The sequence below is a fragment of the Ursus americanus genome, chromosome 5 (assembly GCF_024610735.1).
Source record: "Ursus americanus isolate L20-20 chromosome 5, mUrsAme1.1.p, whole genome shotgun sequence".
Lineage (NCBI taxonomy): Eukaryota > Metazoa > Chordata > Mammalia > Carnivora > Ursidae > Ursus > Ursus americanus.
Window position 1 is genome coordinate 63,235,867 of NC_142131.1, and position 27,789 is coordinate 63,263,655.

At 41.0% G+C, this 27,789-nt stretch overlaps 1 protein-coding gene across 1 annotated transcript in view; it reads left to right on the forward strand.

Annotated features, from left to right (window-relative positions):
* FBN2 (fibrillin 2) overlaps positions 1 to 27,789 on the forward strand; it is a 240,051-nt gene that overhangs the window by 184,852 nt on the left and 27,410 nt on the right. The window contains exons 35-55 of the mRNA XM_045794807.2: positions 14 to 136; positions 698 to 820; positions 4,540 to 4,701; positions 5,410 to 5,478; positions 5,890 to 6,015; positions 7,972 to 8,097; positions 8,690 to 8,842; positions 11,287 to 11,355; positions 12,235 to 12,360; positions 12,544 to 12,669; positions 13,107 to 13,232; positions 15,039 to 15,155; positions 16,985 to 17,113; positions 17,554 to 17,673; positions 20,428 to 20,553; positions 21,254 to 21,406; positions 22,607 to 22,672; positions 22,964 to 23,089; positions 23,641 to 23,760; positions 24,765 to 24,887; positions 25,609 to 25,740. Of these exons, the coding sequence (XP_045650763.1) occupies positions 14 to 136; positions 698 to 820; positions 4,540 to 4,701; positions 5,410 to 5,478; positions 5,890 to 6,015; positions 7,972 to 8,097; positions 8,690 to 8,842; positions 11,287 to 11,355; positions 12,235 to 12,360; positions 12,544 to 12,669; positions 13,107 to 13,232; positions 15,039 to 15,155; positions 16,985 to 17,113; positions 17,554 to 17,673; positions 20,428 to 20,553; positions 21,254 to 21,406; positions 22,607 to 22,672; positions 22,964 to 23,089; positions 23,641 to 23,760; positions 24,765 to 24,887; positions 25,609 to 25,740 (2,541 nt within the window). The remainder of the gene's footprint in view (positions 1 to 13; positions 137 to 697; positions 821 to 4,539; positions 4,702 to 5,409; positions 5,479 to 5,889; positions 6,016 to 7,971; positions 8,098 to 8,689; positions 8,843 to 11,286; positions 11,356 to 12,234; positions 12,361 to 12,543; positions 12,670 to 13,106; positions 13,233 to 15,038; positions 15,156 to 16,984; positions 17,114 to 17,553; positions 17,674 to 20,427; positions 20,554 to 21,253; positions 21,407 to 22,606; positions 22,673 to 22,963; positions 23,090 to 23,640; positions 23,761 to 24,764; positions 24,888 to 25,608; positions 25,741 to 27,789) is intronic.

The window sequence follows — 27,789 nt, forward strand, 5'->3', positions numbered from 1 at the left end:
TTTCTATCCTCAGATATTGATGAATGCTCTTTCCAAAATATTTGTGTGTTTGGAACATGTAATAATTTGCCTGGAATGTTTCATTGTATCTGTGATGATGGTTATGAATTGGACAGAACCGGAGGGAACTGCACAGGTATGGCCAGTAAAGGGCTTGACTCTGTTCTTATTAGTTGAGGTGAAAGTATAAAATTTCCTAAGTATAAAAATTCCTCAAATTTCTGCTCAGCCCTCTGCTTAGCCTGCTTTATACCTTGTGTTACATATTTTTTAAATTACATTCTGACACGTTTATTTTTAACTATGGAATTGATACATTTTTATATAAATAATATTAAACATCTAACATGAAACTAGGAAACTGTTGCTTTGTATAAATGTATCTATGTGCATATATATGTACATAAATACATACATCATTTTAGTTAAGCAGGTGGTAACATTTTTTTCTTCCTCTGAATCCCAACATCTAATTACCATTTATTAAAGATATTAAATGATACTATCCTGAATACCATGTGGTTGATCTGTGGAACCTGTTGTAGGTCTATACAAGGATTTGATCTCTATTTCACTGTTCTGAGGACTTCCCAGAGATCTTTAATAACTTCCAAAGATTCCACCAAATTCTTGGGAACAGCAGTATGCAGAGAGAAAGTAAAGATGTTCATGTGGGCATTTTAAATGCTTTTCCTAGATATTGATGAGTGTGCAGATCCCATAAACTGTGTGAACGGCCTGTGTGTCAACACTCCTGGTCGCTACGAGTGTAACTGCCCCCCTGATTTCCAGCTGAACCCCACTGGTGTGGGTTGTGTTGGTAAGTAAAACAAATAGAACTTGATAGAGTTAAATATTCACACTTTCATGGTGATGCACTGTGGTAAGTATTTGCTGCAATTGATTTGAAAACAAAATAGTCCTTTCTCTTAACAAACTCCCGATGACCAATATATATGGTTACTTTTGTCGTGTTTATCTTTCAAGACGTCAAAGAAGGAGCAATAGCCTAGATGGCAAAGTGGCTCTCAACCCTAGCCGCACAGTAAAATCCCATGTGGAGCTGTAAAAATCTGCTGATTCTGCTTCACTCCCAGAAATTGAGTCACTGGGGCCTCAGTATTGCTTAAAAACTTTGTTGGAGCGAAGGCTACGAACAGGCAGCTGATAAAAGGGAGTGCAGCAAAAGTGAACAGACATAATAAGCAAATGCCCAAAGTCTTTAGTAATAAGAAAAAAATCAAAACAACTGTATAACTATCACTTTATACCTAACAGACTGGCAAATTTTGCCAACCTGGATGATGTAAAGTGTTGGTAGGAGCATGGACCTCAAGGAACCCTCTTCTCCTGGTAGATGGTAGAAGTAGAGATCAGGATAGCCTTGCAGAGAATGTTCTTGGACAACAGTACCCAGATTAACTGTCAGCATATCATCAACTTAGGTTTTGAGTTTCTTTTTAGAGCAGTTCTGTTTGTATGGAGTGGTATTTCATGGCCTTATTTTTTTCTTAGAGTTCTTCCAGAGGACAGAGACTCATTCTATCTTACAAATACCATAATGGCCCATTAGAACCTCCTCTAAGTCTAAGATGCATTATGAGATGTAGTGATCTTACTTTCTCTTTGTCTTAAAATTTTTTGCCATTATTTTAGGTTTTATTTCATCATTACTCATTAGTTAGGTCCAATGATGCTAAAAATGAAGATGAAAATAATAAAGTGGAAAATCATGCCATCACCTAGAAGGATTAACACAATCGTGAAAAAAAGTCACCATCTCAGTAATCTTCAGTTTTCCTACTGTGTTGCCCAGGGGATGGCATCATCTTCCAAGAAGGTGTAAAAGAACACTGGAGACACTATATTTGGAAACTTCTTTTAGCATGTATTGAACACACTTGAGAGTTCAGAAGTTTTCACTTTCTGGCCATAGGAGAAAGAGAAGAAAATAGGGCATGAAAAACATTTCCCAGTTGTCAGGTGGATCAGGAGATGAGTACAACATAGACTCCAGTCTCGATTCTAACAGTGATGGTGAAATTGATCACAGAAACCTAATGCCAGGCTGCGACTCTTCAGAGACTGACATCTAGATGAGATTTTTCAAATTCAAGAATCAAAGAGTGAGTGAATAGTAGACTTCTGTAGACAGAGGAAATACGGTCTTCTCATCTCTTAGTCAGTAGGAAGAACCTCAACATGCAGTATTTGGCAAGTACCCGAGTCATCCCTCTCAGGTCTCTGTATTCTTTTATACCCAGGATTTAATTGATTTGGTCCGTAAGTGGACTAATGATGAAGGCACAGGTATTTAGACAAAGCTTATTGAAAGGAAATATGGGATGTAGAAAGATCATTGGGCTGACTATCCAATTGATAAATCTAAAAATGAAAACTTTTTTTATTTGTGGAGCAAACAGCTGTCCTCTCATCAAAATGAGGAGCTGTCACAATTGTCAAAAATGTCTTCAGACGTTGTGTTTTAATGATGCAAGAAAAAGAAGAACAAGAAGTAGTAATAAGCTAGAAGCTATTAAAGATGTGTTTGAAATGTGTAATCAGTTTCTACAAAATGGGTATGTTTCAGGTTCATGCATGGCAGCTGATGGGCAGGTAATTAGGTTCATAGGACCTTCTCAGGCTTGTATCTCTCCAAAACCAAGAAAATCTGGTCCAAAACCAAGAAAATCTGGAATAAGAATTTGAATTAGAGATGATAAAAGTTGATATTAGAATTTCTAGTAAAGTTGTTTCACTGTGCATTTTTTCCCTATAAATTATTTATCAAAGTTATTATAAAAAATTGAAAAGTTCCACTGGATGCAGATGGTAAATAATAGTGACTATATTTCCTGATACTGAGGGCAAAGAATATGGAAACTCTGTGAACCAGCAGTTTCTCCCCTAGCTGTAGACGGCAAAGAAAGGAACTGACAGGCCCATACACAGACATGGTTAAAGACATTGACTGCCACGTTATTTGTGGTACCAGGGACTTAGAAACCATTTCTGGAGAGGAGATAGATTTAAAAAGAATGACAATTGGGCACCCTATAGAATTGACAAATTGCATATAAATAAAAATGGAATGACATCTATGACAAAATACCATTTATGTGCTCATGGAAACAAAAATACTCATTTTGCAAGAACACAGACAAAAAGATTATTAAATGCATTCAGATGGTTGGGTATGGGACGAGGATAAGAGAGAGAGAGGGAGGGAGGGCAGAGGAAGCATGAATGAATGCAAACCTAGTAAGAGCAGAACCGAGACTTAGCTCATCTCTCTGCACCTGAGATTCAACAACAAAAAACAAAATGGAAAAAAAAAAGAGAAAAAAAAATTTAAAGTTTTCCCAGTGATTCTCATGTGCTGCCAGGTGTGAAAACTGTACTGTAGGCCATACTTAGGACTTGAAATTTTACTCTGAGAAGGTGAGCCGTTGGAAGTACTTCTGAACGATTACTGTGGTATGGTGGGAAAAGTCGGCTGTCGTCAGGTCAAGGCCTGAAGTCAAGAGTTGAGTTAGGGAACCATTGCAGTGGGCCAGGAGAGAGGTGGCGGTGGCTTGGTTCAGGTTGTGGTGATGGAGGCAGTAGTGAGAGGTCACGTTCCAGGTACAGAAGTGACTGATTTTATTACTGGATTGAATACGGGATGACAATAAGGAGTCAAAGACTGATGCCAAGGTTTAGGACGTGAGCAACTGAAAAAAATGGAGTTGTGTTTATTGAAAATGCTGAAGACCCAAGAGAGGAGTGGAGGTGAGGAGGTTTTGTATGTGGAGGAAGGAGTACCAAGAGTTTGATTTTAGATATGTTAACTTTAAAGTAACTGTTGGGTCTCTAAGGGGAGAAATCAAACAGGCAACTGGCAGAATGGTCTAGGGTTCTGGGGAAGAGATGAAAGACAGAACTGTACATTGGAGAGTTCTCAGCAAAAGCACAGTATTTAAAGTCATGGAACTATTGATCTAGATGAAAATTATGGATAGAGACAAGGGAAAGACTGAAATTCTTTGATATCTTAAGTATCCTCTCTAAAATTGTTACTGACTGCCTTGCCCAAAATTCTCAAAGGTCTCTGTGCAAACTGAAATGAAACCAGATAATGGGGGAGAGAGGAAGGAGATGGGGTTGTCGATATTTCTTTGATAGGATGCACAGCTTTAAGTAGACTTATCTGGAATTTTATTTCCATTATTGATAAACTCATGCTATAAATTGATTCTGACAAAAATTTCTTACATTCCTATTAGTGAAGGCCCAAAAGTTCCCCAAATGAGCAGTTTCTCGTGATCTTGTTTAGTCTGTTATCTGTATGGATTTCTAAATATAGGAAAGTCTATCTTTAATAATTCCTACAACACAATTTGAAAATGTTTAAAGCAAGAGATTGTTTTGTGCTGGAGACTAAGATGAATGTCTCACGTTAATGTGTGGAAGCTGAATTTCATCACTTGCGTGGCCTCTCACTGAAAAGGAATTCTTGCTAAGGCTCGAACAGGTTTAAGGTCCTGTGTTGCTCTGCAGACAACCGAGTGGGCAACTGCTACCTGAAGTTCGGGCCTCGAGGAGACGGGAGTCTGTCCTGCAACACCGAGATCGGGGTGGGCGTCAGCCGCTCCTCCTGCTGCTGCTCCCTGGGGAAGGCCTGGGGGAACCCCTGCGAGACGTGCCCCCCTGTCAACAGCAGTGAGTATAGCGCCGGAGAAGAGGAAGGGAACAAAGCGGCGGCTGAAGACTAGTTGCTGTTTTCTTCTTGTGCTGGGGGTGGGGCAACAGCATGGGGTAAAAGCGTGACCTTGCACGCTTTCAGTGATGATGCTGGAACCCACCCAGAGTGTTCGATATGAAAGGAATGGGAAATGCTTTCTTTTTACTGTTTTTCATGATACGATAAAAAGAAAAAACAATGGTTAACCCCAATCCAGTGTGAATGGTGCTGCTGCCAGTCTTCCTTGGGATCACAAAGGAAGACCATTCCTGGCTCTTCTCAGGGATTGTTACAGTTCAGGTTCATAGACATGCTGTACTCTGCAGGTCAGTCGTGTAATGTCTGCAGCTGAAACGTGTGTTCTGATGTGAACACAGATGAAACTTTGGAATGGTTGAGTCAGGTTTTATTTACTAGCCAAAAAAGTTGTAATATAAATTGCTTTTGAAGCTTTTCCTTTAATCAAAAACAGATGTTTTTGTTATTCTAATGTGTGTGTAACTTGTGAAGTAGTGACGTTACTTCAAGTAGAATGTAATGTACATTTAAATGTATTTGAAAGGGCACTAAAGAATGCAGTTCTCTTCTCTTAGATTGTGTTTTGAGTCTGGCAACTGCAACATGCTTCTTCATTGTCTCCTCCCCCTGAACTGCCGTCACCTCTCTTCTCTCCCATTGTTTTGTAGCTGAGTATTACACACTGTGTCCCGGAGGTGAGGGCTTCAGACCCAACCCCATCACCATCATCTTAGAAGGTGAGTGCACCTCTAATTGTCACCCAGATTTAAACAAGATAAAGACAAAAGCTGGTAGGAAAGTTAGTGTGGAGCAACCTAAACAAGATTATTTTGCAAAATGACAGTGGGACAGTCAGTTACCAGGATGCTGAATAACACGTTGTAACTTGGATAGGACCCATGACAGTGATTGGATGTCTGATTGCTCTGCAGAGAAACTCTCTGTATTGTCATCCCCAGCTTGCTTTAGCACTCTTCTCAGATTTTAGCAAATTTGCATGACAAAGCAAAAAAAAAATCAATGGTCAGAAGAAACCTAAGGCCTGGAAGTCTGCAGGCCATACAGCATCACACACTGGAGAGCTGTAACAGTAACCCTGGTCTTTGATGGCGGTACTTGCTGTGAGTGAGCTCTCTCTCCTTCTGCAGATATCGATGAATGCCAAGAGTTACCAGGCCTCTGCCAGGGTGGAAACTGCATCAACACTTTTGGAAGCTTCCAGTGCGAGTGCCCACAAGGCTACTACCTCAGCGAGGAAACCCGCATCTGTGAAGGCGAGCTGCTTGGACACCTTCAAGTTATTAGCACTCTTTAGAACACAGTTACGGTCAGGCCAGGAGAAGATTCTTTCAAAGGATCTGTTAGCCTGGTTCATAGCTTTTACCTTGTCCCACCCTTGCTGCTCAGTTGTATGGTGATAGATAAATTAATTTACAGCTTAACTGCTATAATTTACTATGATTTTTCTCTGAGTGCATGGGCTGACTATAATTGGAGAAAGCTGGGTTAGTGTAAAAACATCAGTATCAAATAAGTTATTGGTTCAAATATGGATAAGAGTTCTATTTTACATACAGAAAATAGGTAAACTGCAATGCAACTCTTCAGTTACTGTTTTTCAGTAATTTTTAAATGTTAGGAGGCTTTGTATGAAGACATTCAAAGATTATGCAGATACCTTTCTTGCTTCCATCCTCTCCTTTCTCCTGTGGCACAGCAGTCATCCTTTTAGGGGCCTCTCTCCCCCTAGCCAGGGAGCTTCTTGACACAAGGCCCACATCTTAGTCGTCTTTCTAGTTGTGAGTTCTAGCTTACAGAAGGATGTTGGCATTTATTTGTGGAATGAATGAATAAGTGTTTCCGAAAATGAACATTAAACATGTTAATAGAATTATTTCCATTATGACCTTCCCTTTAGAACACATTAGATAAATGTCTCTAGAAGAAATATGATTTAATAAGTAGAATAACCAGCAGCTGTGCTCCTGAATAGCTACTAATTTGAACAGAGTTGTACAGAGAAAGGCTTTCCTTAGAATCAGACCTGTAACTACAGGGAACAAACTGATGGTTGCCAGAGGGGAGTAGCACAAGGGCTGAAGGGGAGAGGGAGGTACAGACTTCCAGTGATGGAATGAAGAGGTCACGGGATAAAAGGCCCAGCGTAAGGCGTACAGTCACTGATACCGTAATAACGATGGAACGCGACAGACGGTAGCTACGCTTGTGAGCACAGCATCATGTATAAACTTGTCCAATCACTAAGTTGTGCAGCCGGAACTAATGTGCCATTGTGTGACAACTCTTCTCAGATTTACAAAAAGGATAAAGGCTTTCCTAACTGTGTTCAAAGTCAGCATTAAACTTGAGTTTAAATGACAAGAGGACAGCAGGCTTTCAAGTGCTTCCATTTGAAGAATGTAAAATTTCAATTTAAAAAAATACGGGTGCCTTTCATATTATTTTTGCCACTTCAGAAAAAAATTTCTTTTGATCACCTGTATTTTTTAATATTGGCTTTTTTTTATTTTAATGTTTTTTTTATTATATTATGTTAGTCACCATACAGTACATCCCTGGTTTCTGATGTAAAGTGCGATGATTCATTAGCTGCGTATAACACCCAGTGCACCATGCAATACGTGCCCTCCTTACTACCCATCACCAGTCTATCCCATTCCCCCACCCCCTCCCCTCTGAAGCCCTCAGTTTGTTTCTCAGCGTCCATAGTCGCTCATGTTTCATTCCCCCTTCTGATTACCCCCCCTTCTTTATCCCTTTCTTCCCCTACCAATCTTCCTAGTTCTTATGTACCATAGATGAGAGAAATCATATGATAATTGTCTTTCTCTGCTTATTTCACTCAGCATTATCTCCTCCAGTGCCGTCCATGTTGCAGCAAATGTTGAGAACTCGTTCTTTCTGATAGCTGAGTAATGTTCTATTGTATATATGGACCACACCTTCTTAATCCAGTCATCTGTTGAAGGGCATCTCGGTTCCTTCCACGATTTAGCTATTGTGGACTTTTTTTTTTAAAGAAAGACATACTTTGTGTCATGTAGATGCATATTTTGGGGTCTTTTCGGTAGAACTGCTTTAAATTCTAAATTTTTTTTTTTTAAATAAGGATTTGGGAAATCAGCCATATGTTTTGTTTAGTAGTTTAAATCATATAAATTCATGGAACAGTAGCTTTATGACTTAACGGGTCTCCTTGCCTGTTGTAGATATCGATGAGTGTTTCGCGCACCCCGGTGTGTGCGGGCCTGGGACGTGCTACAACACGCTGGGAAATTACACCTGCATCTGCCCGCCTGAGTACATGCAGGTCAACGGAGGCCACAACTGCATGGGTACGTGAAGCCTCGGACTGGGATGAGGTCACGCGCTCGGGCACTCGTGTCTCAGAATGATTGTTCAGAAAATCTGGAAACTAAGTGTTGATGAATGATGAAGTATTTCACAGGCTTATAAACTTCTGGCTCTGCATCATTTTTTTTTGTACTTTGAATATATAGTTCCATAGTCATAAGCTTGAGTCTTAGATACAAAACGTCATCAAACGTGACACTTAAACCTATTCCTAAGGAGTTTGTGTTTTCCATTCACATCAGGGGAACATTATTTACAAATAAGAGAATGTTTAAAATTTAATATGTATTACTTTTAAAATTAAATCAATACCTTTGAGTAGAGAAACAAGTATCTGTTAGTTTTGTTTGCCAAGAAAATTATAAATGGAAACCCCTTATCTGAAAGCAGGAGAGAGCGAGGTTAGTCAACGCATGATTTATGTTCAACTTGAAGGATTATGTTAAGATGCCTCCAGATGGCCAAGAAATATTCTGGAGTTACTAAAGAAGAAAGCTGGTGTCTCCAGGTGCGTGGACTTCATCAGTAGCTTCTTCCCGCTCTGACTGGTTGGCTTGTTTTTCCGTTACGTAGACATGAGGAAAAGCTTTTGCTACCGAAGCTATAATGGAACCACTTGTGAGAACGAATTGCCCTTTAATGTGACGAAGAGGATGTGCTGCTGCACGTACAATGTGGGCAAAGCCTGGAACAAACCGTGCGAGCCGTGCCCCACCCCAGGAACGGGTAAGCACGCAGGCTGGGCTGCTGACACGTATGTGTGACAGTTGAGCAAAAGCAAATGTGTGCTAAAACCAGACATGTTCAGTGCTGAGAATACCCAAGGACGTCATACGACTCCGTGTCCCAAGTGGCCCTTTTCGGGATTCAGATGCTAATTTCTGAGATATCTTTTGAGGAGGAATCTGCATCCTGAAAATAAGCCCCACTGCTAAAGAGTGAACGTTCAGAGTGCTGGTCCGCCGAAGGTCGTTATTTTATAGTGTGCTGGTGAGTTACGCAGTTACTCATCGAGCAGCTGTTTACTGAGCATCTGTCATGTGTCACTGTGCTTGACTGGGAAGGTGTCATATTTTGATTTAAAACCTGTGGTAATTTCAAGTCCATCAAATTCAGTAAGTACTGTTTTGGTTCCTGTCTTGAAAAATATGCAAAAAATGGATTTGATGAGCAGACTTCACATGAAAACAGCCTATTGCCAGCATGTTTGTTATACATCCTTTTCTTCCCAAACTTATCTGAAATTTTTAGACAGAAAATAAAACTGGTCTGTACATGGTAAGATTTTTCTCACAAGCACAGATTCTTTTGAAAGAAAAACAAAAAGATAATAGCTACAAGAACAAAAAAATAAATGTCCTAAAGCTGTTGCCTGTTCAGGTTCATTAATGGTGTGGAGAGTTACTTTCAATAGCTGTAGAATCTAAGTGTCGCACCAATGGGACAAATGATGAGAAACAATCGTTATGCATTTGTTGCCAGACATTGCTTAGGATATATTGATTCAAATGTGATGATATAAGTAATGAGGTAATGAAATGAAAATAAGGAAAAACATGAAAACTGCCCTATGGAGCCTTTCTCGCTGGCTCTAATTCAGTGGACAAATGGATTTTCGTAACTAACTTACCATAGCTGTGCTCCGAAAAAACAAATGGAAACATTTTTACGATTCTGCAAGAACTCCCGTCAGTTGGAAGTTGAAGATCACTGGGTTAGGGAATTAAATAGCACTTTCTTTTTTTTTTTTTTTTTTTTTTTTTTTTTAGAGAGAGAGGGAGACGGAGAGCATGAACAGGGGGAGGGCCAGCAGGAGAGGGAGAGAAGCAAACTCCGCACTGAGCAGGGAGCCCAATGTGGGGCTTGATCCCATGACCCTGAGATCATGACATGAGCCAAAATCAAGAGTTGAACACCTACCTGACTGAGCCACCCAGGCTCCCCTAAACATCACTTTTTGTAAGAGGAAGTAAAGGGCTTAGGTTTAAGAGGAGGACAGGTTTGTAGTTATATTGAAGTTCTGCCACTTAACTATCTGATCTTATGTAGATGATTTTTCCTCTCTGAACCTGATTCCTTGTATGTAGATTAAAAATGACAGTAACTAATATGGTTATGCAGTAAATGAGGGGATCCCTATAAATCACAACTTCTGCATTGCCAAGCTATTGGAGACTGCAGAATTGAGCATCTGAGTGTGCCAGTCTATGTTGTGGACGCTCAGTGAGCTTTGCTGGGTGAAGTACGCAGAGTCCCTCCCTGATAGCACGTCACATACGGTCTGCACTCTGTGTTTTACCTAACACTGTTTTCAGGAGCTGTACTTACGTGTGTCACCGTGGGCATCAGAAGGAATCTACTTCTTAAAAAGGAAAATTCTCTTAAATTTCTATTAGTTTGCTGAATTATGTGATAGGAATATCTGTTTTATACCATTATGCATTATTTCTGATGCCTCAAATTTCACATTCCAGCAAAATAGACATTTTTACGTTTAAAAAGATGAGACAAAGGGGCGCCTGGGTGGCACAGCGGTTGAGCGTCTGCCTTCGGCTCAGGGCGTGATCCCGGCGTTGCGGGATCGAGCCCCACGTCAGGCTCCTCTGCTGTGGGCCTGCTTCTTCCTCTCCCACTCCCCCTGCTTGTGTTCCCTCTCTCGCTGGCTGTCTCTATCTCTGTCGAATAAATAAATAAAATCTTTAAAAAAAAAAAAAGATGAGACAAAATTCATGTCTCATTCATTCATTTTTCATCTGTTTCGCACTACGACAACTGTTTTTGCTTGCCTCTGCCTTTGTGCAATTTATAATCCCTTTTTAAACTTGTACTCTAACCTGGTTTTTCAATGTGTAGAAACTGGATCATTGTTAAAGACACGCGTATCCAAAGAACAAAAGAATTAAAATGCCTTCAGTAGATATTTTGAAACTTGTAATGATTTACTTGTAAGAGCATTAAAAAGTTAGTGATGATAACAATGGTAAAGAATGTCTAAAATCTACTTCTGACAGAAGCTGGTACTATTACCAAATAAATACAACTGAAATTAAAATATCCAGTTGTGAGTAGTATAAAATATATTTGTCAGTGCAAATAATACTTATGCAAAATGTTATTTGAAAGGAGTTTGAGAATTTTAAGAGTGTATTTGCTTCATTTATATTTTAAAGCTGACTTTAAAACCATATGTGGAAATATCCCTGGATTCACCTTTGACATTCACACCGGAAAAGCTGTTGGTAAGTTTTTCCAGATTATGTTTATCTTAATACATAAAGGTAGAAATTGTGTAAAAGTCTCTTCGGCGTTTTTAAAGTTTAAAGTGCCATAAAATACAATAATCTGGATTCTGATCTAATATAGTTAGGCAAGAAAGAACTAACACATTTACAGACTCTCCCCAAGTGTTAATAAGGATGGTACTCTTTCAGCATACTTTGGTGATCGGGTTATGATGTACAACGGACTATCTCAAGATTTCCTACATATCAAGCTTAAACCTTAGTTTTCCTCCTCTTTAATATTGTATTACGTGACTCAAAATAGTCCACTGTATTGTACCCTTTAGTGGCTTTTTTTTGTAGCTATATATTTACATTTTTGGTGTATTGTTGCAGTGTCCCTTTCTACTTAGGAATTTGCAGAATTATTAGTTATACTGATCATTTTCATCTGGATGTACTTTCTGTTGTTTATTCTACTTTTCTTCCTCAGAGATTAAGTTAGTAATATAATTTTAAGTCTCCATTGTCAATGCATCTGTAACAAAGTTCATAAAATTAAGAAAACTTAGCTTTCTTCGTTAGGTGAGTAGCAGCCATTAGGGGAGCCTGAAGCATAACTTGAAGCAGAAGCTTGATTCCTTAGGAAGTTTATTTGCTACATTGACACTAAAATCCCTTGGTATATTGGATCAGCTACAACACTATTCAAAGAAAAGTAGTCTATCTTATGGCCTGTATGCTTTCATAAACCAAAAAAGCAATCATACCACTCTAGAATTTATTCTTGTGATGCTGAGTGTGTATTCTCATTCCAGCATACATGTAGCATTGTCAAAGTTTTTTGTGGTAAATAAGCAGAACTGCGTCCATGTGACCGAATCTGTTCACTTTCAGACATTGATGAGTGTAAAGAGATCCCAGGCATATGTGCAAACGGCGTGTGCATCAACCAGATTGGCAGTTTCCGTTGTGAATGCCCCACGGGCTTCAGTTACAATGACCTGCTCCTGGTCTGCGAAGGTAATCTGAACCATGCGTGAGCCCCAGCCAGACGAGTTCGGGGGACACAAGTGGGTTTTTGACGGTCTCCCGATTGGTACGGGAGTACAGTTCTACAGCATTGAGGAGCGGGTCGCCACACTGGTGGAGGGAAGGCAGTACTAACACAATAAGGGAATTGTTACAGTGGACTTGCTCTTGCAGACATTGACGAGTGCAGCAACGGCGACAGCCTGTGTCAGCGGCACGCGGACTGCCTCAACAGCCCGGGCAGCTACCGCTGCGAGTGTGCGGCTGGCTTCAAGCTCTCCCCCAACGGAGCCTGCGTAGGTGAGAGGCCGCGCGCCGCCTTCTCCCCGTCCCTCCACCGAGCAGTTGGCCATGCTTTCCTAGCAAAATCTATTCTCAGAATTTGGACAAGAGTTTCCGAGTAAATCTTTTCATTCCTCTTGAGTCTGTTTCACCATATATTTTAGATTAACTTGTTAGGAAAAAAGAAATCCCTTCAATGGATTCTCCTAGGATTAGACCTAAAATAAAATAGTATCTTCGAGATACCAATCAGCATAGAAAAATGGCCCAATTTTTTTTTTTTAAGTCTTGGATATTTTCAAGCCTCGCTTCTTTTGATTCAGCTGTTGTTATGGTTCATTTTCAGCCTGTCTGTAATAATTAATAGCAGGCTTTAGAAACAGGCCTGTGAGAAAAATGAAGGAATCTTAATGAAAATCAGATATGTGTAACATGTGTTTTATTTTCTGTTTTAGATCGCAACGAATGTTTAGAAATTCCTAATGTTTGCAGTCATGGCCTGTGTGTTGATTTGCAAGGAAGTTACCAGTGCATCTGCCACAATGGCTTTAAGGCTTCCCAGGACCAGACTATGTGCATGGGTAAGAGGGAGGACGTTAGTTCCAGGAGTGCAGGGAACTGAGACTCCAAGAGAGCTTATGGGTCGCCCCCTTGCTGTGACTAACTACCACGTCTCTTGTCAGAAACAGTCTCGCAAAAAGTTAGCTCATGCCTTTATTCAGTGTAAAATTTGTGAGCAGGGACACACCACAGTATATTCTTTGGTTCACTGTTTCAACCTTTTTGCTCAGATGCCTTTCACACGCTTCTCATGCACTCTGGGACACTCACGGTTCTGTGGAAGTCACCACAGTCACCAGCTGCCCTTTCCCCTTCTCTGTTCCCACTCGAGAAAACCTGTCCAGCCGCAAGAATGCAAGGGAGTAGTAGTAGTAAGAGCAATAGTATTGAAATAAATATTTAGACACACATATACATATATTTATACACTTTCTCCCCAAGTCACAGAATACATGGGACTTACCAGCTGCTTTTTTGTTTTAACTCCTTACATGTTTAGAAGCAAATGTAGCAAAACTCTTTAAAATGTCCCAGTCGCTCGTGTAATGGTTGTCTGAGCAGTGATAGTGTTCAGTAAGTGCTTGCTGAGCTGACACGTGAGGAGATTTCAAAGGCAGATGGGCTGGCCACCTTGGAGCCCAACCTTGGAACTCAGCATAACTCCTTCAGTCTCATGTCAACAGCAGGCTGTAGCTAAGCCAAAAGAGTTCTCCATGCATTGCACTTAAAAGAGGAGAATTAAATTTAAAACTTGGGTATTTATAAGTAACACATCCTCAGTTTAGTAAAAGCTGAACTTGTGCATCTACTATTTTGGTGTTGAAGATACTACCTGTATGAACAGTAAAGTCAGATTCCAGGACCACAGGACCGGTTTCCTTTATGAGCCATCCGTACCACAAGGACCACGCAGAGAACGTCTCTGTTCATCTGCTGCCTCCTAAGAGCTCCCCTTTGGACCTCAGCCATGGTGGTGGGAAAACTCTCTAGGGGAGGCTTGTACGAAGGACAGATAGAGGATCTAGCCCTCTTTGCATGAACTTTCTAAGAATGCTTGCTCATACATGCTTCTCCTGGCTGTACTCTGTGAAAGAGAACATGATTTGCTAAAAAAAAATATTTGAGATTTAATTCAGAAATTCGTATGGAGAAAACATGCCCTCAAGCCTAATAATTTGTCGATGGTAAAAGTCAGTGAGACCTCTTGATAATCTCTCTCTTAAACAAAGCTTTCTTCCTAAGGAACAGTACCCTTTTTTGCATAGAAGAGTTTCAACAGCCTAGAATTCATTGTCTAGGGAATCTGTTCTCTCATGTGAGGGTGACCTTTCTAAACACACTTTTAATTCCATTTTTGGAGGGCTAATAATACTGAGTTCTAGTAGACTTCTTCAATTTGGATTCTATTTATAAAATTCAGGAAACTAAAATTTGCCTTTGTTGTACTGATCAAAGTAAGGTGTGTAAATTTCTGAGGGAGTGGTGTTGATAATGGTTGAATAGAACAAATTGTTTAGTGTTGCAAACGATTGGTTTCCTTACAACTGACAAGCAGACCCATTCATTAAAACATGCACGCCAAGGGAATGCTTGCTTAGCTGAGCTCTGAGTATTATACGAGCCTATAAGTCACTCAGCAGCACTTCGTCTTACAGTTTTAGAGTTTTCTCTATTTCATACTCATTTCCCTGAAATAAATGCAGGTTCCTAAGTATTGAATGAGGAAAATCTAAGTGAGTCAGTAATTTTTAAAAAATGTAAATGTTTAACCAGCTATGTTTTTCTAGTTAAAAATTGAATTCCTTGGAGCCACTGTTTCTTTGTAGATGTTGACGAGTGTGAGCGGCATCCATGTGGAAATGGAACTTGTAAAAACACAGTTGGATCCTATAACTGTCTCTGCTACCCAGGGTTTGAACTCACTCATAACAATGATTGCCTGGGTAAGTACTCAGTCCTTTGTTGCTACTACTTCATGTTCACACCATATACTGAAATAAGGAATAAAACCAAAGACTAAATCAAGTGTTTTTATCATAAAAAACAAATATGTGCTGAAAGATATGTAATAACATTGACTAATTTCCAGTTAACTAAAGTCATAGTACTGGTTTAAATAATCACAAGACAGTCTGCTGTGTAGAGTACTTCTGTCCATCAGCCGGTCGATGCGGGGGGGGGAAAGGCATGCAGATGCTGGGAAATCTGCTGGGATTGCTCTATGGTTTAGGGTGGCTTTTACCCCTTAAATGAGATCAAAGATAGACCTGTCATTGTTTCAGTGCTATTCCAAGCATTCCAAATAATGCATTCTTGATTTATATTCAAATGCTGACAGAGTCTCCAACTTAAAAACATGTTGTGTCTTGAAACATCATTTTCTTTGAAACCAGGGATGCCTCTTCCCACAGAAAGGGTGGACTAGGGGTCAGGTCTCCACATCAGCCCTCAGAAACCTGCTTGATTTTAATTTTGAACAACCATAAATTTTCAGGGGAAAATGAAAGTGTCTGCTATGCATTGTACAGAATTTTATCATTTGCCCCTAAACAACAGTGATTAAAACAATTAATAGTGAGTAGGGGAGGTCCCTTAAGTCAGTGGAGGACATGGCAAGAGGAAGGACAAACAAATGCTGACCATATGTGTGGTTTAGCACGCATGAGGCACTGTGCTAGTGCCCACAGCCAGCATGCCTTCGCACACGGGGCCCTGTGAGGTATGTGATGGCGACTCCAGCTTCCTGCCGTTGTGGGATCAGCACAGCTCAGACCCACCTCTGACCTCTGGTTTACACCAGCACATGCTCCTCTCAATTTTGTTTTTGTTTTTGTATTTATTTGTTTGTTTATTTTATTTGAGAGAGAGAGTTTGCTCACGCACGTGAGTTGGGGGAGGGGCAGAGGGAGAGAGAGCATTTCAATCAGACTCTGTGATGAGCACGGAGTCCGATGCAGGGCTCAGTCTTACGACCCTGAGATCATGACCTGAGCTGAAATCAAGAGTCAGATGCTTAACTAACTGAGCTACCCAAGCACCCCCATTTTGTTTTGTTTTCTTTTTCCAAATTCTGCCACTGTGAAAAAATTTGGAGCTGACTGGACATTTTTTTCAACTACCACGTTCTTATCTATAGTTTCTCAGACCCTTTGTACAACCAGGAAGAACTAAAGACACCAATACAGCTCTGATCCAAACACAGCCTTCAAAAACCTTCAGTAATTAATAGAGTAATTACTCCAAGGCAGCCAACCCTAAGTTTCACTGAAACTGAAGATGTTTTTCTTTCAAGTTCTGTATTTTGTCAGCAAAATATATGTTAGCATTTCTAGAGTATTTTTAACGTAATTGATTTTTCTATATTTAATATGCTCCATTATCTGTGCTTTGAATATAGTTAGCTTACCTCCAGGTACAGTCATCTGCAAACTAGGCCATCAGGTTAAGTCTGTACACCTTCTGGTCTCCAGGGAAAGAAATCTTTTTCATTTGAAAAGAATGGAAAGCTTCACCATAAACCTTCAGTTTTTATCTGGCTATAAATTTGAGTTCTATTAATATCAAAACTTGGCATTGAAATACAATAGGGATCTCTGTGACCTTATTAGTCACACAGTGCTTCCAGTAGGAGCTGTTTTTCTCTGTGTTGATGAGGATTGTAGTGACGCGTATTTGTAAATGCATGCCGGTGAATATGCTTTTACGTTGGAACAGGTAACACAATACATATGTAAGGGCTCTCTCTGAAAAGCTCATTCCTATTTGCTTACAGATATAGATGAGTGCAGCTCCTTTTTTGGTCAGGTGTGCAGAAATGGACGGTGTTTCAATGAAATTGGCTCCTTCAAGTGTTTATGTAATGAAGGTTATGAACTTACTCCAGATGGCAAGAATTGTATAGGTAACTCTCTACACAGTAAACAGTCTTTGTGTTGTTTTGTTAAATAATGATGTGACTCCCCACCCCCACCCCCACACACATACTTGGAAACTCTCTCACATTTCACTTGATCATCTGATCACTTGACCAAAATATAAAATACCATGGGAAATTTGGGTATAAGGAATACACCAACAATTGGGAATGACTTGTCCAAAATGTTTTTATTGGAAGAGAGCTCGGGGCTATCCATGTCACCATAAAAGGAGACAGATGAAACAAATCGGGAAAGTCAGGCTCTTGCCAAATGAGTAATACCCAAGATGTCAAAAGAGTATCTCAGGGCGTCTTTGTCTGTAGTGACCTGACAGATCAGAGGGACCAAGTTGAATTCATGTTAACATCATTTGGCAACAGTTACCTCATAGTGAAGTCATTTTTTCTCTCATTTCTCTTTAAAGATACTAACGAGTGTGTCGCTCTCCCTGGCTCTTGTTCTCCCGGTACCTGTCAGAATCTGGAAGGGTCCTTCAGATGCATCTGTCCCCCAGGGTACGAAGTGAAAAGCGAGAACTGCATCGGTAAGGTTAACACTTGTTCTCAGGTCCACAAGCTGTTGAGTCTAAGACCCGGTCCAGACCCTATGGAAGGGTACTGAACCCAAACCACGGCAAGCAGGCCGACCCCAGGATTCAGCACAGAGCTGCCAACATGTGCTTTGCTGAACCATCAGAATCGATGTGAAGGTGGAGTGGTGGGAACAAAGCAGTTAGGGACGTGGGGTTTTTCATTAACAGAAACGTTATACCAGTCAAAGAATTTTCAGTGCACTCTAATCTTTTTTCCAAATGTCAACAGAGACTTTCTACGGAATTTAAAGAGAGTCTACAAAAATTGTAATCTTTGGCAACCAACTTTAAAACAGCTATTAAAGGTGTCTAGAGTCCTAGAAATGTGGAGCAGAAAATCTTGACCATGCTGTTGAGACATTTTTTTCCTTAGGAAGGCCTCATGTCAAAACAGAAAATATTAATCCATTTGTCATAACAGATGTTTTTCTGCTGAACCTCCTCCAGCATGCAAGAACGCTGTAACCACATCAGAAGTGGGTCCCAGAATTGCCTGGTGAACATGATGAAGGCTGACCTTTTTGCAGTTACTTAATTTCACTTTTATACAAATTATTTTTTACAGTCTTGTTGAAATTCAGAAGCACCATCTTAGTGTGATTCTTCTAACATGAAATGATTGCTGAGGGGTTTTTTGCCTTTGAGTTATCCAATTAAAATAAAAAAGTTCTGTGTAGCTCTACTGTTCGCTTTCCAGGGATGCTGATAGACAGAAGTGAAGGAGACCGTTTACTTCATCAAACTTAATTATTTTTCAGACCATATGATTTCATATAATGGATACCCCAAGTCATTCCAGTTTGGTCTTTATATCTTTTCCCTTTCTTGATCTCTTGTAGTGAGTGCATTGTAAAACTGTTTGGTGTTTTTAATCCTTAAAAAATAATAGAGACTAGAAGCATCTTAATAACAACTTTCTTGAATAGTAAAAGATCCTTTCTTTCTTTCATTTTCTTTATTCTCTATTTAATCTCAGTTCTTTACCCCTGTAGTCCATCCCTTTATGGAACAATGACAGTAGCAGTGTGTCAGCCATTAGAAGGGAAAGACATACATGCACTTCTCTGTATCAGAAAGGCTCAGCTACCTTTTCTCTCAGTGAAAAAAAAATCTGTGATTCAGTAACTTTTCAGTCAACTGCAGAAGTATTTTTTTCCTTATCCATCATTAGCAACATTCCTATTTTGCATGTCTGAAAAAAATGATCTTTAACACAACTTCACTGTAAGACTATTTTCTTCAGACTGGAATCTTTTCTACCAGTTTTATCCAGATGAAATGCCTAACATGACTGTACAGCACTTACACAAACATACACGTATCACACATGTACACACTCACACAAATTCATTACACCTTTCAGTGTGTTACAGTGAACGATTGGCACCTTTTAGGTGCTAGGAATTCAAAAAGATACAGTCCGTGCCTTTAGGTAACCTACTGCATAAAAGAAAAGACCTATTTTGTAAGTAAACCTGCCTTGTAAAGACATCCTTGGAATCCAGTGTGACAGATGTCATGCCAGAGGTGGGTTCAGACTGTGGGAGCACAGGGTGAAGCTGTGATGATGGTGGTCAAAAGACGGCAAGTCAAGAAAGCTCATCACAAAGGACTGGTGACATTTGAGGTGGCTCCTAAACGTTGGACAGGAATTGACTAATCAAAGGGACAGGACAGAGGAGGCCACTGGAGAATGCAGGCAACCAGAGTGTGGTAAGGGGCCATGAGTGGCCAGCTCAGAAGATTGAACTCAGTCCCACAGACAGTGTGGAACACGGCAGGGTTTGTTTTGTTTTAAAGAAAGGGTACGGTATGACTCACAAAAATTCTACAAATATAAATGGAAAATATAGTATGTGCCTGACACCGTGCTAGCCTGAGCAGTGCGGCAGTGACCGGGACAGATGTGTCCTGTCCTTGTGGAACTGACATTCTAATGTGGCCGGAACTGTGTAATATTTCCTCACTCTGGCAAAATAACTCACCAAATAAGCACTTCCGATGATAAAAAAAAAAAAAAACAAAAAAAAAAAACCAGATATCACTGGTAGGAATCCGTACTTATTTGAAGGAACCTTTCTGGGGTGAGGTGGAAATGATGAAATTCTCAAACCATGTCTGAGTCCCCCTGGCTCCATAGGCACAGAGTCTCAAGTAGATGTGTGTTTTAGAAAGCCTGGTGGCAGTGTGAGGGGACAAGGGGACGTGCAGTCCATTAGGAGATTTATGGTATTCCCGGGGCAGGTGAGGTTGAGTTCGAAAGCCCAAAGGAGGTGGAAGTGCCAGGTCACATGCTTCGGGCATCTGGAGTCAGGGGGAGGAATCAAGTCCAGGATCTTAAGCTGGATGGCGGAGAGGAGCATCAGAGAGGGAGACCCGTTGAGGCTGTGACGCCTGTCGGATATTGAGTTGGTCCCGTGGGGTAAGCAGGTGGACACACACACCCCCAGGGATGAGTTGCAGGGAGCTGGGGTTCTGCCTGGGTGTCTGTCTGGGCTGTATGGTTGATGGGAACTGGATATAATCTTTGACTTTGGAAGCGATAATAGTTTACTTTTATAGAAGTTGCTATACACACACATTATGTACTCTCATTTCATATTAAATAATCTGTGGCTGGCAGATTGTTGTAGGACAAACTTTATTTTAAAGACTGAACAGTATATTGATTTTGTTAAATGAATACATTCTTCCGCTCTTGTCCAGATATAAATGAATGTGACGAAGATCCCAACATCTGTCTCTTTGGCTCCTGCACCAACACTCCTGGGGGCTTCCAGTGCAGCTGCCCCCCTGGCTTCGTGCTGTCTGATAATGGACGCAGGTGCTTTGGTAAGCTGTGAACGCCTTCTCTGTCCGCATTTGCCCTTAGGAGCTTGACAGCTAGGCAGTAAACCCTCATGCGAGTGGTGGTCACTACAAAGCACATGTCTGCAGCAGGTACGTGTAAGTTAAAAATATAGGTCTCAAAACTCTGCGCCAGACACTTTTTAAGGTACTTTGAATTTTTGGCTTTGTTTCCACATTTTTTAATGTCATACTGAAAAATTAGTATTTTTATTCACTTATTATTATTATTATTATTATTATTATTATTATTGCTTCACTGTTCATTTGTTGTTGGTATAGATTTTTTTGTACTACATACACACTGGTGTATGACTTGGTTTTAATGTGAATGGATTTACCGAAAGTTACGTAGAATGTTTTTGTTAGGCTATCGTGTAACAGTAGAAGAAGAGATACGGAAATCATTTTAAAACCGAGCATAATTTCTCAAGTTTCCTAGGGGCATTATAAAACCATTTTAAACATTTTAAATAATTACAACAAACTTTATAGACAGGCCAGTGTAAATGGGCACGTGAAACTGGCCACAGAGGTTTTCCAGACCTGTCTTTCAGCTGCGAATCTAATCTGCCTCCTGTGTTCAGCCGATGAGAAATGTTCCGTCAGAAACAGTTAGACACAGAGTATTCTGTCCTTCTCCATGACCAGTAAGGAGGCCTGTGATGTTTGCTTTCTTGACTAGATACCCGCCAGAGCTTCTGCTTCACGAACTTTGAAAATGGAAAGTGTTCCGTACCCAAAGCTTTCAACACCACCAAGGCCAAATGCTGCTGCAGTAAAATGCCGGGAGAGGGCTGGGGGGACCCCTGTGAGCTGTGCCCCAAAGATGACGAAGGTGAGAGCCACCACGCAGAATACTGCTTTGCGCAGGTTTAACTGTGTTTTGAAAGCGAAATTCCTCCCTCACGTATAAACTGTAAAGTTCCCTGCACACCCTCATCTGAGGGACTCTGTCTCCACTTGATCATGCAGCACCTGTGAGAGCAGGTAGAGTTCCTCCCGTTACTTCATCCCCCCTCCCCAGCCGAGGTTAGTAGTGTTTGCTTTCAAAGGAATGAATTTGAGAGGTGCTGGGTGGCTCAGTCATTGTGTCTGCCCTCGGCTCAGGTGAGCCCGCTCTGCGGGAAGCCTGCTTCTCCCTCTCCCACTCCCCCTGCTGGTGTTCCCTCTCTCACTGTGTCTCTCCCTGTCCAATAAATAAATAAAATCTTGAAAAACAAAGAAACAAAAAACAAAACAAAGGAATGAATTTGAGAGATGCAGGGCAGGAGATGCAAGGAGGGGATGAAAATTATATTCCCAACTGCTGTACAAGTCCCACATGGGGATCAGATCCTGGGCTGCCGCTCTCAGAATCTTACATAAATGATCAGGAGCTGAGTCAGCACAAGGGCCATTTGCAGGATGAGACCGAGAGCCTCCCAGGTCTTAGGTTCCTGCAGCAGAGGTGCAGGGTGCTTCCCAGCAGGCTCGGACCTGGCTTGCTCTCTAGGTCAGAGGTAGCGCCCGTGTGTCCAGGCAGAGGGGCTCTGGCCGCTCCGCATTAAGTGAGTAAACAGGGGCGCCTGGGTGGTGCAGTCATTAAGCGTCTGCCTTTGGCTCAAGGCGTGATCCCGGCGTTCTGGGATCGAGCCTCACATCAGGCTCCTCCGCTGGGAGCCTGCTTCTTCCTCTCCCACGCCGTCCACTGTGTTCCCTCTCTCGCTGGCTGTCTCTCTCTGTCAAATAAATATATAAATAAACAAAATCTTTAAAAAATATATATATATCACTTAAAAAAAATGAGTAAACAGACAGAACCAGAAGCCCTTGATAGGCGACACCCCGGAAGGCGCTGGGCAAGCTTGGGTGACCTTCTCTGAATAGACGCAGTGTTGCTTTTGAAGGAAACCATAAAAATAAAATAAGACTCTTGTTAAAAAGCAGTTTTGTACATGAAAAATAAGTCTAATTTCACGTATACCATTAATCAGTTCTGAAGTTCTCCGATAGCTGAGACCCTTCAGTAACGGGGAGTTTGTGTTCCTCTCTATAGTTGCCTTCCAGGACTTGTGTCCTTACGGCCACGGGACGGTTCCGAGTCTTCATGATACTCGTGAAGGTGTGGTTTGATGTATTTTATTCCTATGATCTTTTTCTATATAAGTAAATTATTGTACATTCTTTAAGTCATATTTTACTACAAAACGTATGGTATATTTTTAACATATATACAGTATTATATATAACATGCGTTATATTTATCACGAGACTACACTGTATGCGAAATACAATACATATTTATCTGGTAACATGTTCACATGTTTTATAAATTTTAAGTCTCTGTTGAATAGATACAGTTTTGACATATCTTTTTATATTGAGGAAGTTTATGGATAATTCTTTATTTTAGATGTCAACGAATGCCTTGAGAGCCCAGGCATTTGTTCAAACGGTCAGTGTATCAATACAGACGGGTCTTTTCGCTGTGAATGCCCAATGGGTTACAACCTGGATTACACTGGAGTACGCTGTGTGGGTGAGTGCTGCCTCCACGTTACACACTTGGAAAGTTCTATTCTGGTTCTAATATTCCAGGCATCCTGGGTGGTGGTAGGATTTACAGAGCCAGTATCAATAGCTAGTAACTGCTTTTTCTTCTCCCATCTTATATTTTCCAGTAGGTCTGGTTTATGTGAATATGGAGAGAGTTGCCCAACCTCTGCCTTCAGCCAAATATACAGACTCTGGTGTGCCTACCCTAGAGCTTGACAGTTGCCAAAACCAGTGATGGGAAAGATGTCCATTTTACGTTGGGACTTTCCGTACCTGCTCTTGTAGCTCTTGGGTTTGTGACTTTTAGGGAAAGCATGGCTGTCTGGGGACTCAGAGCTTGGCACACTTGATCCTTTGGGCTCCCGTGCACTGAATCAAGGCCGACCAGCCAGCCAAGGCCAAGGAGTGTAGAGTCAGGCATGCCCTGTAGAGATCCTGTAGTTGTGTGACAGCCAGACGGATATTCATGGGCATCCGCATATTAAACTAAAACTCTGCAAATCGTTTGGCACTTTCTTACTCCTCTTTTCTCAGACACTGACGAATGTTCGATCGGCAACCCATGTGGGAATGGGACATGCACCAATGTTATTGGAAGTTTTGAATGCAACTGCAATGAAGGCTTTGAGCCAGGGCCCATGATGAATTGTGAAGGCAAGTAATACTTTTCTTAAATATCATTTCTATAGAAAGTGTTTTTTTTAATGTCTCAGCTTTTACTTCTATTGCTTTGATATTCTACTGATGACAATGTTCATCACAAATATCTCTTCCTTTACCCAGTGAGCATAGTTACAGTGACTGCCGTAAAGCCCTTGTCTGATAGTTCCAGCCTCTCAGTCACCTCGGAGTTGGCATCTGTGGTGGTACTTTTCACTTGAAGTTGGCATCCTGTTTTCTTGGCCCCTCGGCATTTTGGTTAATTTGGGATTATACCATGGATGTTGTGAGTGATTTCTTCTGGAATCAGTTGTACTACTTCTAAGAACGTTGATGCTTTTGTCTTAGCAGGCAGTTAACCTGGATGAACATAAAAGCAGAGTGTCAGGCCTGTGGAAGACAGTGGTTCTGATTTCAGTTTGTTCTATAAGCCCCAGTGTGGCTAGCTTCTTTGATTTTGCCCCACACGTGCATGGTTAAGTCAGCAACTTGGGCTTTTATGCAAAAAAAAAAAAAAATAGTGTGTCTCCATCTCTGGCCTTCTCCTATCTGGGGTTCCCCCTCACTCTTGAGCAGCCTTGGTTGCCCCTAGCTCCCTCCCCTGACTGCTCTGGATAGAAGCTTGGGAAGTTTCCATTGAAGATTTAGCTTCCGGGTGCTGCTGCTGCCAGGACTATGGCCATGCACAGGGTAATTTCAGAATAACAAAATAAACAAAGAAAAAACCTAGGAACTTATTACTTGCTTGTTGTTTGCTGAGTTTCAACTCATCACTAGAAACTACTTCAGGTAGTTGTTTTTGTATTTTTTTTTTTCAGAGTTCATAGTTGTTATTTGTTGGAGGATGAGTTTATTAGGTACCCACTTGTCCGTACCAGTAGTGGGAGTTCTGTTATCTTACTGCTTTCTCCATGACAGCCGAGTAAATACATCAGTGTCGTGTAAACAAGCACTTAAAACTGTACGCTCAGTACATGCCTGCCTGTCTCCTTGATCAGATATCAATGAGTGTGCCCAGAACCCGCTGCTTTGTGCCTTCCGCTGCATGAACACCTTCGGGTCCTATGAATGCACGTGCCCGATCGGCTACGCCCTCAGGGAAGACCAGAAGATGTGCAAAGGTAAGGCCACGGACAAGACAAGAGAACAGTTAACATTTTATTTGCCACACTGGGAATGTATTTTAATGATTTTATAGTTCTCCGCTGTCTTCTTCTAGAGTTTACAGACATGTATCTGACAACATTTTGCTGGTAGAGTCCCACATCTAGATGGTCTGCCCGAGCAAGTCACAGATAAGATGGGCTGAAGGGCCCACCATTGTCACACTCTTGGGCTCTTACTAAAGCAAAGATTGTCCTTTCCTGAACTTTTTTTTTTTTCTTAACTACATTTTTTAAAATTTAAATTCAGTTAGCCAATTATATAGTACGTCATTAGTTTCAGAGGTAGAGTTCAGTAATTCATCAGTTATGTATAACACCCAGTGCTCATCACATCACATGCCCTCCTTAATGCCCATCACCCAGTTACCCCATCCCCCCACCCCCCTCCCCTCCAGCAACCCTCACAGTTTGTTTCTTATAGTTCAGAGTCTCTCATGGTTTATCTCCCTCGCTCATGACTTCCCATTCAGTTCTTTCCTAAACTTCTTGTCATTAGGACCAATGCCGAAACTTTAATAAATCTAGAATATAGTCAAGAGTTGGAAGAGACATGGCTCCTCCTTTCCCTGTCACACAGTAACGTTTTAAGAACCAGAAAACCAAAACTAAGACTTGAACATTTGGAACAGTAGCCTGCTCCTGAGAATTTTGTTGTCCTATTAAAAATCTTTTCTAGATCTGGATGAATGTGCCGAAGGGCTCCATGACTGTGAGTCCAGAGGCATGATGTGCAAGAACGTGATCGGCACCTTCATGTGCGTCTGCCCGCCCGGGATGGCCCGACGGCCGGACGGAGAGGGCTGTGTCGGTAAGGCTTCGCGGGGCGGGCTCTGCTCAGTTGAGTTGCCTACCTCAACACAGAGTTACAGCACTATTCCCAAACCGTCCTCACTGCCAGCCCGCTCTTCTCCTAGCTCTTTCAAGGCTGTGCTATAGCTGGATTTCTTCCATCTCAGGGGCCATGCCGGTAGAATGAGGTTTGGATGGTGCAGTCCCAGTGAAGCCTGTGTCCTGTAAATCGAAAGCACTTAATTGAGAAGTATAGGACAACTGCTTGAGACAATTCTGCTTGTTTAGCAAAGTAAAAGTATGAGTGCGTGTTCTTGGTTTTTGGATCATTCCATCAACGAGGAGAGGAAGAGGCAGATCATCTCCAGAGGCGTGTCACAGGCTGGATGGCGCTGTGACTTGGCCATATTGTTTGTAACATACTTGGACCTCAGTTAATTCATGTGTAAAGGGAGGAGGTGGGGCCAGATCTCTAAGGTGTCTTCTGGAGTTTAAAATGTTCGGGTTTTATGGTGCATGTCACAGTCCCCTGTCACATACAGTGGCTGCGGCCGCCTGGCCCATTTATCTCAGCACTTCTTCCCCAAGGTGCTATCACCGGGGACAGTGCAGTCCACAGTCTTCCTCCTCCTTGAGAGGAGATGGCTCCCCCTCCTTGAATTAAGAATCTTATAGTCCTAGCCTCCAGTCCCTCAAAAATGGTGGCGGTATTTGGAGGGACATTTGAAGATAGTGAATAATTTCTTATTTTTGAAAAAAAAATCACAAAATAAGATTTCTTAAAAACGAATCTATCAGTGATTGCCTGGTGCTAGAAGCCAAAATGTAGAGTGGCTGCAAAAGGACATTAGGGATCTCTTTGGGAGATGGAAACTTCTAAAAGTGGACTGTGGTGATGACCGCACAACTCTGTAACTTACTAAAAATCACTGGCTTATGTGTTTAAGACATGCAGACGTTACAGTAAGTAAATTATATCTGCTCAAAAAAGCTGTTTGAAAAAGTAAATCTAACACAGGAAGAGAGATAACAAGGATATTCACTACAACTTTGTTCATAGTAACTACCAAAAAAAAAAAAAAAAAAGACTAGGAAACAACTCAAATGCCCATCACAGGAAGACAGTGAAACATGGCATATTGGTGCTGTGAGATGCCACCGAGCAGGTAAGGGGAGTAAGGTATGTGTGTGTAGGTACTAACGTAAAACTCTAAATGTCTAGTTATAGAATAATACATAATGTGTCATATCGTAGAGAAAATTATAAGTAATACTCTATGTTTTCTGTAGGTATGTAAGCAAATAAATACACAAAGAAATTTTTTTAAAGATAAACCCCACTTCACAGAAGGAATTACCTCCAGGGAAGATACTAAGATTAGAGGGTGCTAGTCTAAAGCAATCAACCCTATCTGTCAACTTTAATTTTTTACAAAAGAGTGGAATTCACAAATTACATGTGTAATATTTAATAAATTTTTAAATGTCTGCAACAACCGATCAGACTATAGTTCGATTCCATAGTTTCTCTTAATCTATTAGGTATTTCATTCAATATATACTACTTAATAAAGCTAAAAATAGATAACATCAGAGGAACAGTTACACAGTGGTTCCTTCAAAAGCACTATTCTCCCAAGATCCGAAAACCTAGAAGATAGACCCTGACTCCTGAGTCATGTTTACAAACTCGCCTGTGTTTCTCAGAGTCTCGCACAGCGCGGATGCTAACATGCTTGAACGGGTACGAGTAGGTTGTATGAAAGATACTGTTAACCATCCTGCCTTCTTATGGTGCCTGAGATTCGTTTTCATTTCCTTTTTTTTTTTTTAATTCTTTGATTGCATATGTGTGTTTGAATTTCATCTGGCTAACATACTTCAAAATGTGTTTTATTTTTTATGCCTGGAAACATTTTTATTTTTGTAACCAGCTGAATTTTATATTATACAGTCATGACATTTACCTGTGCATTTCCTGGGAGCAAGGGGGTGGGCACTGTGATGATAACAGGAACCCAGTTTTCTGGTCCCAGATGTGCCATAAGTGAGTTGGGTGACTTAAAAG